Here is a 14162-nt window from a genome sequence, read left to right on the forward strand (position 1 = left end):
ACCTCAAATCTTCAACTCTCCTGGCCGGGTTAGAGAATGTCCGTGTCCTGAGACCTGCTGCCCCTCAAGAAATCATGTCTTGTCAGTTCACCCCATTTGGCCCCAAAATACAGTCTCTTCGTAGATAAATTCTTCTCATCTAGCTACTCCTTTGGCTTTTGACAGTAATGCAGAGCAGTTTACTGGATTAACTTGAAGTTAGTGTAGGTTAGAGGCATTTTTTAACTGCAGAGATGACCAGCATTAGAATAGGCCACTTTGTAAGGTAATAAGCGCTTGTCACTCCTACTCTTTGAACAGAGCTGATTATCTGTCATGCTGGAAGTGTCTCATGGTAAATGGAAAAGTTAGGGCTGGACTGCTAAAGGGGTCTCTTGGAGACCCCTTGTTCTGATACCTTTCCCTAGGTGGGGAGGACAGATGAGGTGGGCTACTGAAGGGCCTGGGACCTGAGGGGAGAAGGGCTGAAGGGGAAGTCACTCTGCGTGAGGACTGGAGGACTAGGGACAAGTTGTGTTTACGCCTTTGCCCTCCTGTCCCAAACACAGCCTGCTTTACAAAGCTGTCCAAAGGCTCAGCTCCAGAGTCTGGAGATCTGAGTAGTGCCATTCTGACTTCCAAGCTTACAATGAACCCTTGGCAAAGTCACTTTCCTTTCTGGTTCTTATTTTCTCATCTGGAAAATGAAAGGGTAGGATTTGATGAGCTCTCAAGTGCCTTCCAGCTCTGGCTGTCTGTGTGGTTGGCTCTGCTTCTCTGAGCAGGTCAGTGAGCCTGTAGCCCTGGGGTGTGCAGGGCCAGAGTTAGCACTGGCTTCCTTCTCATTTCTCCCTTGCCCAGCCCCTGTGGCTCTCGCTGATGAGAGGGGTCTTTTTCTAACTTGCCACATTCTCACCCCAGGTATAATTTAGCACCATGCATGAACAGCAGATTTGGGTTCCAAATCAGCCCTGCCATGAACTAGCTGTGTGACCTTCAGTAAATTTCCTTCTCTGAACCTTAGTTGCCTCCACCTGCAACACCAGAGCCAGGGCTGGACTAAATGATTGGATCTGCTGGGGTTGATGGCTTCAGGCTCTTCCAGGTGTCAGGTCCCTGTTATTCCAGGAACTAGGGGGAGCCCCACGCTGCAGCTGACCCCCAGAATGAGAAGTCATCCACTTGACAGTGAAAGTGAAGCTCTGAAACGAACTTAGAACCCCATGCCCCACTCTCCTCTGGCTCTGCCATGAAGCACCTCTCGGGATATCCCCACTGATATCATCAGTGAGACGCTTTCACCTCCTTGTCCGTAAGAATCTCTCTCCATCCTTACCTTTGCAGTGGGTAAAAGAGATAGGCAGGGCTGAGTTTAATCACTTTAAGGTTGGGCTGGCAAAGCCCTAAACAGTAGTGTCCTGCCTGAGGTCACACAGCAAAGAAGAGAACCCAGGTGGCCACAACTCAGCCCAGTCCAGAGCCCTCTCTCCCCAAGCGCACACACACTGCCCCCTCTGCCAGGTCCTGGCCTTCTCTGTACACCTCACTTCCCCAGCCCTGGGCCACAGGCAGCCATAGGACAGCTGGAAAGCAGAAACCACCCTCTGAGGACCACACCTCAGAGAAGAGCAGGATCTCCCAGGTGGTTTTGCTGTGAGGCTTCGGGCAGAAGAGAGGCAGGCCTGAAAGCTGATCTCCAAGAAGGCGTGGCTCCAGGATGATGGCGAATAAAAACTCGGAGAGCCAGCACCGTCAGGAGACCAGCAGGAGGCAAGAGGAGCCATTCAACGATCCATTCAGAAGCGGTGAGCTCACTGAGGCAGCAAGAGCCCGGGGAGGGCCTGGGGGCTCCAGCTAAGGGTCCTGCAGGCCCAGATGGGGCAGGTGGAGGGAGGCGGAGGTTTGTGCTCCAGATGGTAGAGGAGATTCCTGGGGAGAATCACTGCTGTGGGCTGACATGCGAGTCACACTGGGACAGCTGCTCACACTCACACCCATCCAGAGAGGACGGGTACACACATACATGCACATACACATACACCCAAAGGCACACCCAAGGGAAAGACAGGCCCCTGAGGCATGCCTCACCCCAGACAGACCAGCCTAGCCCTGGCTCATTCACCCAGAGGCATGCAGCATGTAAAGAACTCCTCCCCCACACCTGCACACCCACCTAGAAACATCTACCCACCCTCTGTGTTTCAGATGCCCATGGCGTCCCCCCAAACCCTGCTCCTCTGCCTGCTGCTCCTGGCGGTCACTGAAGGCCAGAGTCGACAGGCTGCCATCCCAGGCTGCTACTTGCACCGTAAGTGACTCTGGGAGCAGAGAGCTGGGTGGAAGCAAAGAGCAGATGGATTGGACCAAGGCGGGGCAGGCAGCACCCTTGAGGGACCCAGTGAGGCTCAGGCGGCAGGTGCTGGGCAAGCCTTCGCCAAGGCACCATTTACCACTCCCCTGTCTCCTAGCCTTCAACGTGACGGTGCGAAGTGACCGCCAAGGCACCTGCCAGGGCTCCCATGTGGCACAGGCCTGTGTGGGCCACTGCGAGTCCAGCGCCTTCCCTTCCCGGTACTCCGTGCTGGTGGCCAGTGGTTATCGACATAACATCACCTCCGTGTCTCAGTGCTGTACCATCAGCAGCCTGAGGAAGGTGAGGGGGCTGAGCTCGGCAGTGGCTCATTGGGGTTGCAGAGACAGAGGAGGCAGGGATCTAAGATGGCCTAAGAAAGGAGCCTGGAACAGACACCCACCTCTCCTACAGGTGAAGGTACAGCTGCATTGTGGGGGGAACCGGAAGGAGGAGCTGGAGATCTTCACGGCCAGGGCCTGCCAGTGTGACATGTGTCGCCTCTCGCGCTACTAGCCCATCCTTCTCCCCTTCCCCTCCCCCTGGTCACAGGGTTTAGAGTTGGAGTATATCCTATATATCCTGAACCTCAGTAAGGATAACAGGTCCAACCCTCTGAGAAGAGGGGGGTTTCTGCCTCTTCCCCACCTCTGCCTGGCTTCCGAACCAGTCCTTCATCAGTTCACCTCCCCCTTGTCCCTACCCCTAAATAAAGCAAGCAGATCGTGAGTTTCTCTCTTTATTAAATCTACCCCCAGCCATGGAAAGGGGAACAGACCACAGTTACTGTGACCACCCCCCTTGTCCCAGGACACAGGGAATCTTCTTTCTGCCTGTGCCCTTACCCCTCCCCCTGCCCAATAAATAAAAAGGGGACAAGGATGTACAGGGCCAGGGAGGAGAGGGGAGGAGGGTGCCCCAGGCCCAGGATAATGTCTGTGTTGCAGGGGAGCTGGGGGAGAATAAATAGACCATGGATCCCATGGTGGGGTGAGGAAGGACCTTGCGCTGGCACAAGGTGGGGCAGGCGAGGGGCTGCGTCCCCTTGCCCTAGGCTGGGAGCGGGGGTTGGGAACCTGCCTGCAGTCTGGAGCCCAGCTTTGTGGGGCAGGGCAGTCCCCGATGGCCGCTTCCTGATCAAATGTACCCTGGTCCAGTCCTGCCAGGAGGGCCTGAGAGTTCTGTTGCCAGGACCACCATCTCTCCTCCTCTCCCCCCAGAGGAAACTGCCCACGCTGGGCCAGGCAGAGAGCCCTCCAAGCCCCCACTGGCAAGGCCAGGAGCAGGTGTGTATCTCTCTGGGCCCCTGGGCAGGAGGGAGGGTGGAGGGACTGATAGCTCTGGGTTTAGCTCCTCCCCTTCTGGGGATCTTTAGCTCTGACCTCCACCGGTGACCTGGGGTGTAAGCCGCTGCAGCGGGGCCTCTTTGGCCCCCTGGGTCCCCTGTAACCGGCGTAGCCGTAGCTCCTCCAGGCCTTGCCACAGCTCCTGACGTTCCCGGGCCTTCTGCTGCTCCCTGGGGAGAGAGGGAGAGGCAGTCCCCTTCCTGGAGCTCCAACTGCAATCTAACTCCCTCACCACTACCCTACCTGCAAAGAAACTCAGTGGGAATCTTCCACTTGGGAAGAAAACACCAAGGAGAGATGGGTCCCACCCATGGTCATGGAGTAGGTGGATCAGCCTGGCCCTGAGAGGCCCCGCCTGAGGGGCTGTTGTTATGTTGTTTAGTTGCTAAGTCATGTCCAACTCTTTTGCAACCCCATGTACTGTAGCCCACCAGGCTTCCCTAGCCATGGGATTTTCCAGGCAAGAATACTGGAGTGGGTAGCTATTTCCTTCTCCAGGGGATCTATCTGACCCAGGGATCAAACCTGCATCTCCTGCATTGGCAGGCAGATTCTTTACCACTGAGCCACCAGTAACCTCCATACTAGGAGGAAGTACTTGGGAGGATAATTGGAGGATGCAGTGGAAAGCTGGGCACAGATGGCCCAGCACGTGACAAGACCTTAGGGAGAGACTTTAAACATCTGACCAGATGGGATATGGGTTGTCCTTTTAGGTTCCCTCCAACCCTTAGGGGCTGGTCCTTTTCCTGCTTTTCTCCCCTCTCCCTCCATGCCCAGCCTCTCAGCACTCACTGCTGCTTTTCCAGCTTGTAGGAGGCCGTGAGCTCATCAAACAGCTTCCCATTCATCTCCATGAAGGTCTTGAGCACATTGTAGATCAGAGACACAATGGTTCTTGGCAGGGACAAGGACAAGGTGAGAGATGAGAGCAATTTCAGTTGGGTCCCACCTCCCACTCCAGCATTCTGCCTATCTCTGTGTCCCAAACAGCCTGCAGCCCTGAACACCACAAGCACTACCCTTCTCCTTCCCCTTTCACCACCCCTCCGCCACCTTCAGATGCCTTCCCTGATCCTCTCCAGCTAGGAGTAACCCCAGTTCTGGACTGGCTGGCCCTGCCCCAGCCTCTGTGGGTCAGGTCAAAGCCTGGGCACTCACTGATTCCAGTGCTCCTTGGAGACTTGGTAGAGGGTCCCAAACACAGCAGGCAGCACAGTGTGGCAATTGTCCTCAATGAGGCTCAGGATATACTCATTGTTCCAGAAATACAGAGCCCGCTCTGCAACCTGGGGCAGCAAGATGGCAGAGTAAGCGCCTCAGTGGCTTCCCTGCAGGTGCCCATCCCAGAATCAGACCCAGCCCCAAACCCAGGGCACGCTGTCCTCCTTACACCCCATCTTCAGGGTTCATCTGACCAACGTGGTGAGGTGCAAAGAACATTGGATTTGGAGTCCAATGCTCAAAGGTGAATCCTGGCTCCACTACACACTGGCCACATGACTTTGGGAAAGGCAATTTACTTCTCAGCCTCAGTTTTCAAATCTGTAAATTGGGGCTAATAATAGCTACCTCCATACAGCTGTTATAAGAATTATATGAGGTATTTAGTAAACTGAAGTGCCAGAGTCACTGTGAGAAAAATTGACAACCACCAGGTTGCTGCTGCTGCTGCTAAGTTGCTTCAGTCGTGTCCGACTCTGTGCAACACCAGAGACGGCAGCCCACCAGGCTCCCCCATCCCTGGGATTCTCCAGGCAAGAACACTGGAGTGGGTTGCCATTTCCTTCTCCAATGCATGAAAGTGAAAAGTGAAAGTGAAGTTGCTCAGTTGTGTCCTACTCTTAGCGACCCCATGGACAGCAGCCTACCAGGTGGCTCTGTCTGTGGGATTTTCCGGCAAGAGTACTGGAGTGGGGTGCCAGTGCCTTCTCCGACCACCAGGTTACGGCTTATAAAAATGAAAGTCTGCGTACACATGTAGGAGAACACTGGTTACATCCAGCCTGGATGGAGTGGGGAAGCCTTGCTGGTCTCTGAGAGGCTAATGAAATTTAAGGCCACTAAGAAAGGGGGAAAGTGATGACAACCACCCATCCCATTCAGGGACGTCTGGTAAACATCCATTCCAGTTTACCAGATGTGTTTGTGCTACCATCTCTTCAGTTCTCCTCTCCACCCAGTTGGCCCATTCTACAGACAAGGAAGCTTAATCCAACTCAGAGTGGTGAAGTGATTTGCGAGGTCTCCTGACCCTGAGTCCAGCATCTCCACATTATCAGACCCAGGAAGGTCCAGAGGAGAAACTGAGGGCAGAGGAAGCTGTGTGAGGTCAACCTGCCAACCTTCCAGTCCGTACCCTGGCTCTTACCCCACCTGTCCCCACCTGTACCTGGAAGTGGGGGCTGGACACACAGCGGGCCACCTGCTTGAAGAGGGGCTCCTGGATCTTCACGAACTGCGAGGGCTCGATAACATCCAGAATCTCCTCCATCTCCCCCAGAAACATCACCTGGGGTGGGGGCAGGGACACAGGGGCGATGGTTCCCATCTCCCCCGACATACACCCAACTGCCTTCCGGAAGCCAAGCCTTCCCAGCCTCCCTGCAGTGGACACCAGAGCCCTTCTTCATACCTCTTTCTGGGTACAGGTTTTTGGCCAGTATTTGAGCAGCCCCCGGATCACCTGTGGGAGTTGAGGCAGAAAGGAGTCAGGCCTGCCAGGGTTGGCCCCAGGGTGGCCTGCCAGGACGCCAGGTTGCCTCCCCCACCAGAGGTACTTGAGGGCTTCCCTGGGGGCTCAGTGGTAAAGAATCCACCTGCAATGCAGGAGACGCACAAGACGTGGGTTCAATCCCTGGGTTGGGAAGATCCCCTGGAGGAGGGCATGACAACCCACTCCAGTATTCTTGCCTGGAGAATCCCAAGGACAGAGGAGCCTGGCGGGCTACAGTCTATAGGGCCACAAAGAGTCGGACGAGACTGAAGCAATTTAGCACACACACCAGAGGTACTCACATGCTCTGTCAGGGTTGCATCCTTCTCCAGGAACTGCACCACACAGTATGCCAGCTGCAAGGCAGCGGGGGTAGGGTGGTGGAGGGGTAGGCAGAGAGAAAGAGCACAGGGTCAGAGGGGACCGGGACAGGGCACCAGATATTTGCTCACTTACTCTTCGCTCATTCACCAAGCATTTACTGGCCACCTAGGACATACCAGGCACCGTGTTTGATGTGTAGGGACACAATAATGACCCTACAGGGGAAATATTCAGCAAACCAATCCTTATAAATTTTATAAAAGGTTCCATAACCACAATCTGTACCATGATCTACGGGAATATAGAAAGAGGAGAGCTTAATCCTGCCCAGAGCAGGTTAAGAGGGAGGGGGCTGGGAAGCCTTCAGAGAGCTGATGTCTAAGATCGGCCTGAAAGGATCGTGGGGATTCTCTAAGGTAGATGGAAGAGAATTAGTCAAGAAAAAGGTGAGAGAGGATCCCATGAGTTCATGCTTTAGAGTGCCTGGAGTCAGAGTGTCAGGCTGACCCTGCCAGTCCGGTGGCTGCCCTGACCCTCAGGACCTCTCCACCATGGCAGGGCCAGGCCTGGGCCTTACCTGGGCATGAAAGACAGACAGCGACTTGACAGAGTGCAGGGGAATCAGGACTCGAACCAGGAACTGCTTGTGCTCAGTCTTCAGGGGCAGTGCAAAGCCATTGATGATGCTGAGGAGGGGACAGAAGAGATGAAGAGGGTTGGGATGACTGGGCCTCCATCCTTCCTCCCAGAATCCTCCAGATGGTCCAGCTGAGGCCCCGAGAGAGTCACCTTCCTAAGATCTCCAGCAGCTCAGCAACGCCATTGAAGTGCTCGAATTCATAGATGAATCTTTGAGAGGAAGAGAAGGATGCACAAGAGTTCAAGGCAATCGGAGCAGACCCGACCCTCCTCTCAACCACCCTGCCTACCCACCCCAGCCCTGCACATTAACCCAGCTCTCTCCCAACCCAGAGGCTGTGCTCTCTTCCCCAAACACCAAACCGGGCCCACTGAGATCCACACCCACTTCTACATCACCCTCTCAGCCCAGCCACCACTGCCACTCTGGGTCCCAGCTCAAAACTCTCTTCTGTGAAGCACCGTCTGCCAGACCCTAACGCTCATTACTTGGTCCCCATCCAGTCCACAGGCACTCAGCCTGAGTCCTTCACTCTTCATGCCAGTCAACTGAAAGAATGACAGTGTCTATTCTGGGCTACGTGTTTCTCAAAACTATCCCAAGAGGTAGAGCTTATTAGATCCATCAAACAGATGAAGAAATCAGGGCTCAGCAGCTCAGTCAAACTTGCCCTAAAGTTAATAAGCAAGGGATCTAATACCCTGAGCTCCTGGAGGACAGGGATCATTCCTCACCTATTTCATAGCTAATAACAATAAGAGCTAAGGTTTCAGAGTTCTAGTCTTCGTCCGGGAGTTACAGTGATCGAAGGCATTGCCTCCTTTCATCTTGACAACTGTCTCTGTGTTAGTATACTTATCATTCTCATTCTAGAGACGAGGAAGCTAGGAAAGAGCTTAAATATTTTGCCCAAATTCACCCAAATATTTGAACCAAACTCAAACACAGGCCATCGAGTTCAAGAGCCAGTCTCAACTACAAGGCCATATGGGCCCCTGATGCCAAGTAGGCATTGGTGCTCAATACATATTTACAGAAAGAATCCCTTTCTTTGGGTCCTATGGCCTGGTACAACAAAGATCAAAAGATTTAGATCCTAGGCCCCCTGAACTGACCTAGTCCCTGCAACCATTTCATCTCTCAGCCTCTATTTTTCATCTGTAAAACAGAAATAAATACCCTTTCTCTGTTGATCTCACAGGGTTTGTATAAGCAGTACTACTGGCAGCAGTACATGCTGCCAAGAAAAAACTCAATAAACCATAGTTCTACAGGGTCCCCTAGCCCAGAAGCCTTTGCCTCTGTCTTCTTCCCACAGCTCTCCCCGCTCCCTCCCTAGGTTTCAGCAGGGCAGGCAGCAGGCACCCACCGGAGGAAGATATGGCTGCACTGTTTGCGGATGTAGGCCCGGAGCCCCAGGAACTTGCCGTAGACCCGGTGCAAGATGGTCTTGAGGTACTCACGCTCCCGGGGGTCCTCGCTATCAAACAGCTCCAGGAGCTGTGGGTGCCGGGATCAGGGGTTAGGAAAGAGACCAAGCCAGGCTACTTCCATCCTATCCCCACGCCCCCACAGAGAGCCTGCCCCTGCCCCATGACACCACCCGGCCCGGGTTCCCCACTTCACCATCAAGACAAACTTTTGATCCACATATCTCTTGGCCACAGAGGGCTGGAAGTCTGGGCTCTCCAAGAAACGCAGGAAAAACTCATATACCAGCTGGAGGAGGGGACAGACAACACGGTGAGTTCAGGAACTGCCTTCCCCTTCATCCTGCCCTGTGGCCCTCAGCCAACAGTCCAGGATCTCAAGAGACCCTCTACCCCCTCCTCGGGTCTCTTCTGAAACTCATATCCCTGTCTTCCCCAGCCTGCCTACCTGAAGATGTGGCCAGGAAGGCTCAAGGTTGGGCTCATCCTCTTCAGGGTCAAATTCAGGGTTCTCACTGGGCGGCAGCGTCCGAAAGATATTCACTGAGATCTGAGGGGCAGGTCAGGGTTCTTTAAGGAAGAACCCCCTGAGGCAGAAGCTAGGACATCCCTCATCCAGAGTCTAACGGGCCTCAGCACCTGCCTCAGCAAGCAGTTCCCTCCTTTGTAATCACTGCCTAAACATCTAGTTCATGGAAGACCTGGGCTTGGGGTTGGGGACTGAGGGGCAGATGAGACACATCCCCACCCTCTACCAGGTGCAGGCCAGCAGGGAAGACAAGATGGAAAATGGTAAGGTCTACGGACTTTCTAAGCAGTAAAGGGGAGATTTCTAGTTTGAGTACTGAGAGAGGCTTCATGGAAGAAGCAGCAGATGAGCTAGGCCATGGCACAAGGAACGTGTGGAATGCACACCAGGCCTCAGGAGAGCGTAAGCAAAAGAGCAGGGTGGGACAAGCCCAGGGGGCACTGAGGGACCCACACTGGCAGAGTGCTGGGCAGGAGTGGGGCTGGGAGACGGGTCAGGCGGGAAGACATGGGCCCTAAGGCCAAGCCAGTGTATGGGTTTATTCTCTGCCCGGGAGCTCCACGGGCAGGCAGTAGGGTTCCCATGCACACCAAGGTGCTCACCATGCGGATGATGTCTGGGTAGACAGGCTCAATGAGGACCCCCCGGGTGCTCCCCACGCACTCCACCAGCTCATTGAGTGCCGCCCGCTTCACCTCCTTCCCCTTCAGGTCAGCCACACAGTCCAAGAAGTCAAACATCACCCCACACTGGGCCAGCTTCCGGCTCAGCAGCTCGTGCAGCTCAGAGGCTGGCACATCTGGGGAGGGAGGAGGGGTCTGAGCCTGGGCCCCAGCTGCTGCAGCTCTGGGCAGGGGCAGGCCTTCCTAATCCCTAGGGCAGGCTCCTCTGCCCCCATGCCCCATGCTTCTGGGCCATCTCCCACTCCTTGCAGAAAGTAAACCACTTCTGTCCCACCCTCCATCCTTGTGAGGTAAAGGAGCTTCATCTCTTCATCCTAACTGAGGCCCAGAGAACACGGCGGCCTGACTGGAAAGCATGGTTACAGACCCTGGACTCCTGGGCCTTCCACAGGTGCCCCCAGCAGCCACGGCCTCCCTCTCCTAGGTATCACTCTGTTCTAAGAGCCAGAAGTGGGGAGAAGAGCCAGGACTAGGAGTCTCCCGGGTGCCCTCTGCCTCAGCTAGTGGGGCCCTGTACCCAGAGGTGGGGGGACAACACCGTGATTGCAGGGAGCCATGCTGAGCACCTGCTCCAGGACCCTGGCAGCAGCCAGGCTGCTAGTGGCTTCCTGGAACCCAGGCTGTAGGCCCCACCCTTAGCCCTGGTCTGCCCCCCAGGGTGGCACCACCTCCAGATGCCCCACCTCCAAGGATGACAGGCCAGTCAGGCCATGCGTCAGCACAGAGGGCGAGAGGGCTGGGGGGTGGGGGTCAGCTCAGGTGGTGGAGTCCCTTGCTCGGAAGGGGCCATCCAGACTCCGTCGGATCACAGCTGCCAGCTGCTTCTCACTCCCCCACCCCCAAGGCTCGCTGGCCCACTCCAGGACTCAGGTCCCCTCGCGGCCAGCAGCCGGGCTCACCTTTGAGCAGGGGCAGTGGAGTGAGTTCTTGCTGGTTGCTCTGATAGCGGAACTGTGAGGAGCTGTGGGACCGCCGGGGCCGGGCCCTGCGGAGGGAACGGCGGGAGAAGCCGTCCACCTTGTCGGGTGGGGGCACAGGGGACAGCCCCGGGGAAGAGGGGCTGGTGGGGGTGCTCGCTGGGGGTAGCTTTGTCTCCATGGCGGCTAGGCGGTGGGTCAAGCCTTCAGAGCCCCTGAGGTTCCCTCTGGGGCTGCAAGATGCTGAGTGAGGCTGGGTTGACTAACTTGGGCCCATCCTGTGCGCTGCGGGAGGTGGGGGGGATGGGGTGGGCACAACCACAGTCCTGGGACCCCCCCCCAGGACCTTTGGCAACTGCCCAGTCCTGGGGGGCAAGCACGGTAGAGAGGAGGATGGCTCAGGTTTCAGGTCCTTCCTGAGGGTCCGAAGAGTCCAGCTAGGATTCCCAGCCTGGCTCTTTTGAAAAAGAAGTCAGGGCAGAGAGGTCGGCAAGAAAGAGACAGAGAGCCTGTCAGTTCTTTCAGGACAGCCTGTGGGGCTGCCGCTGACAGCCCATCTTCCTGCCTTTCGACCCTGGCCCAGACCCTAAACGAGGTGCAGGTGCCTCCCTTGTCCCAGACATAAAGGCCCCAGGCTCTAAAACAACCCCCTCAAAATAGGGCCTCTCCCCCAAGCCAGACCCTATCTAGAATGGGGACCTTGGCCCTCATCCCTGGCCCCTAAGAGAATGGGGACCCTGTTCCTGCTCCACTAATCAGGGTCACCAGGGACTCTTCCAAGAATGGGGGCCCTATCCCCATGCCACCCCCCTCCTACAACCCGGCGCCCTCCCCAACCTCAGTTTCTCCTTCCTCACCCCCAAATCTCATCTGCCTCCCAATGGGGGTACACTCACTTCTCAGATGCCCAGACTTAGGTCACGGCCTTCCAGGGGCTGCCTATGGGGAGGGCAGCAGCTGCTCAGGGCTCCTTCGCAGCGGTTCGGTTCGGGGCGCTGGCGCTGGGCGGCGGCGCTCCTGGGTTCTCTCTCCGGCTCCGGGGGGGCCGGAGCATGCCCCCAACTCAGCCCCAAGTCGGGGCGCGGGCGCCCGGCGGGCTCCGGGCTGGCCGGGGCAGCGCGCAGACCTCTCCTCAAGTCGGGGGATCTGACCCGCGCGGCACCGCGGGAGCCCCGGCTCTGTGCGCACCGGCACCCGCCACCCAGCTTCTCACGATGACATCAAGTCACCTCCCCCAGTCGGCCCGCACATCCCCGCGGGTTTGGGGGGCGGGGGAGGGGGGCTGCGTCAGGAAGTTCCCGCCGGGGGCAGCTGGGAGATGTAGTCCCTGCACTAATTAAAGCGGCTGCCTGACCGAAGGGGTAATCCCTGCGGGCACCAGGGGACAAGACTGAAGCAGAGTGGGACGGGGTCCAACTGGGGCTGGGCTCCTGGGCTCTGGAAGGGAGAGTGCACACGGAGAGAGGACGACTCAGGAGTCTGCACCAGGACGCTGGGGGCGATGCCAGGACTCTGGCAGCAAAGAGGCCCAATCCTCTGTCACACCCAAAGATTTGCCCTGCTCCATCTGTGCCCCAGGCATTCCACCCACAAGGGAAGGCCACTCTCACTCCAGAATGGCCGGACACTTTAAAACACCAGTAGAAAATGGCACTGGACTGGTTAATAGTCTGCAGTGAGTCAGTGCCTGCTGGGAGGGGTGTGGTGCCTCCAAGGCTGCTGGGAAATGAAGTCCTTCCTCAGCCTGCAGTCCCCCTCCCCTCCCTTGCTGTTTAAGGTGACATCATCGTCTGGATTTAAAGGGCCAGCCTAGGAGTGGCAAAGCATCAGAGCTGGAGGTGCTCCCTGGTGCTGCCACACCACCCCAGCAAGCTAGCCTCTCTGGATGGAACTCCCAGCCTCTCTGGGACCTAAGATGTGCTCCTGGGGTCTCTTGTTCAAAACCCTGCTGCAGGGACTCCAAGGCACAGGTGGAATTCCAGGAGTTTGGCATTCCTGCCAAAAGTTCCTGGTTTGTAGTCCTGGGCCCCTTTCCTAGCACCCTGGACCCCAACACCCTTCATTCTCCTGGACTTCATCTCCTACCCTATACTGCGAAATCTCCACCCAAAAGTTCCGCCCAAATGAACAACTGGTCCATGGAGCACCAGGAATGGGCAATGGAACCTGGCGATGAAGTCAGGGAGGGGCTGGGGTCCTTTACAGAGTCTTCCTCATCCTGCCCTAGGCCTTCTTGGCCACTCTGCTGCCTTGGAACCACCCAGCCACCTTACCTGCTGCAGAGGGAGCCTGGGTGCCCAAAGGGTGCCCACCTACCGGAGCAATGAAAAGCAAAGGCTGCAGTTTAGCCAGGCTGAGATCCAGAGCAGAATCCTTTGCTCGGTAGGCCTGTCCGTCTGGCCCTTGTGACTTCATCTGTCAAATGGAAGCCCATACTCTCCTCCTTGCCCACCTCCCAGGCTTAGGAGATGAAGCTTCTCCAACACCCCTACAGAAAAAGCTGGGGGAGGGGAGGCCCACCAAACCTTCTACAACCAGATGAGGACCCCGAGGAGTGGAGAGGAGAAGTGCTTTGCCCAAGATTACATATCCTGCCATCAAAATCCAGGACCGCAGCCCAGGCTCCCACCTCCCAGCCTAAGTCAGGAGCACACCAATTCCAGACCCCCAGCCCAGGTCCCCGGCCCAGTGCTCTGGACTCTGAGGGTCTCCAGGCCAGAGTGGCCATGGAAGGTTGGTGCTTTGTACAACCCTCAGATTGAGGACTGGGGCACTGAAGAGTAGAAGACACACATAAGATTTCCTGCAAGAAATAGCCTTTGAACTGCATTTCAAAATAGATACAATGTTACATGGCTGTTGGAGAGTTGAAAAAGACTTTTAAAATAATTTTTAAATATTTATTTTCGGTTGTCCTGGGTCTTCCTTGTTGTGCAGGCTTTTCTTTAGTTGTCGCAAGCAGGGACTACTCTCTATAAACAGTTTAAGTGCAAGGGCTTCTTATCATGGTGGCTTCTCTTGTTGCAGAGCACGGACTCTAGAGCAAGGGCTTCAGTAGTTGTGGCACATGGGCTCAGCAGTTGTGGCTCCCAGGCTCTAGAGCACAGGCTCAATAGTTGTGGTGCACAGGGCTTAGTCACTCCAAGGCATGTGGAATCTTCCTAAATCAGGGATTGAACTGATGTCTCCTGCATTGGCAGGGAGTTTCTTTAGCACTGAGCCACCAGGGAAGCCTGAAAATTATTTTT

At 56.0% G+C, this 14162-nt stretch overlaps 2 protein-coding genes across 3 annotated transcripts; one reads left to right on the forward strand and one right to left on the reverse strand.

Annotated features, from left to right (window-relative positions):
- The first annotated feature begins 2184 nt into the window (after positions 1 to 2184).
- On the forward strand, positions 2185 to 3049 carry GPHA2 (glycoprotein hormone subunit alpha 2). Its single transcript, XM_005894078.2, has 3 exons — positions 2185 to 2287; positions 2448 to 2632; positions 2744 to 3049. Exons 1-3 carry the CDS (start codon positions 2185 to 2187, stop codon positions 2843 to 2845), a joined length of 390 nt encoding a protein of 129 aa, XP_005894140.1. The 3' UTR covers positions 2846 to 3049.
- A 6-nt stretch (positions 3050 to 3055) lies between these two features.
- Positions 3056 to 12521, reverse strand: PPP2R5B (protein phosphatase 2 regulatory subunit B'beta). 2 transcript variants are annotated; one of them, XM_070359291.1, is made up of 14 exons: positions 11811 to 12521; positions 10897 to 11371; positions 9917 to 10113; positions 9234 to 9335; positions 8982 to 9074; positions 8725 to 8855; positions 7505 to 7564; positions 7293 to 7401; positions 6694 to 6747; positions 6311 to 6361; positions 6068 to 6187; positions 4837 to 4964; positions 4471 to 4572; positions 3056 to 3845 (listed from the first exon to the last, which is right to left on the reverse strand). In XM_070359291.1, exons 2-14 carry the CDS (start codon positions 11093 to 11095, stop codon positions 3701 to 3703), a joined length of 1491 nt encoding a protein of 496 aa, XP_070215392.1. In that variant the 5' UTR covers positions 11096 to 11371; positions 11811 to 12521; the 3' UTR covers positions 3056 to 3700. The 2 variants fall into 2 exon arrangements, with proteins under 2 accessions (XP_070215392.1, XP_070215393.1); XM_070359292.1 differs by having other exon boundaries at positions 10897 to 10982; positions 11811 to 12516.
- Positions 12522 to 14162: the final 1641 nt, after the last annotated feature.

The sequence above is a fragment of the Bos mutus genome, chromosome 22 (genome assembly GCF_027580195.1).
Source record: "Bos mutus isolate GX-2022 chromosome 22, NWIPB_WYAK_1.1, whole genome shotgun sequence".
In the NCBI taxonomy this organism is placed as follows: domain Eukaryota; kingdom Metazoa; phylum Chordata; class Mammalia; order Artiodactyla; family Bovidae; genus Bos; species Bos mutus.

Excerpts from the sequence above, each read along its gene's own strand:
- GPHA2 (XM_005894078.2), top strand. The coding sequence starts at position 2,185 with ATGCCCATGGCGTCCCCCCAAACCCTGCTCCTCTGCCTGCTGCTCCTG. Across the intron at positions 2,288-2,447 it reads CCCAGGCTGCTACTTGCACC|CCTTCAACGTGACGGTGCGA; the intron begins GTAAGTGACTCT and ends CCTGTCTCCTAG. Across the intron at positions 2,633-2,743 it reads CCATCAGCAGCCTGAGGAAG|GTGAAGGTACAGCTGCATTG; the intron begins GTGAGGGGGCTG and ends CCTCTCCTACAG.
- PPP2R5B (XM_070359291.1), bottom strand. The coding sequence starts at position 11,095 with ATGGAGACAAAGCTACCCCCAGCGAGCACCCCCACCAGCCCCTCTTCC. Across the intron at positions 7,402-7,504 it reads CTGCTGGAGATCTTAGGAAG|CATCATCAATGGCTTTGCAC; the intron begins GTGACTCTCTCG and ends TCCCCTCCTCAG. Across the intron at positions 4,965-6,067 it reads TGTCCAGCCCCCACTTCCAG|GTTGCAGAGCGGGCTCTGTA; the intron begins GTACAGGTGGGG and ends TTGCTGCCCCAG.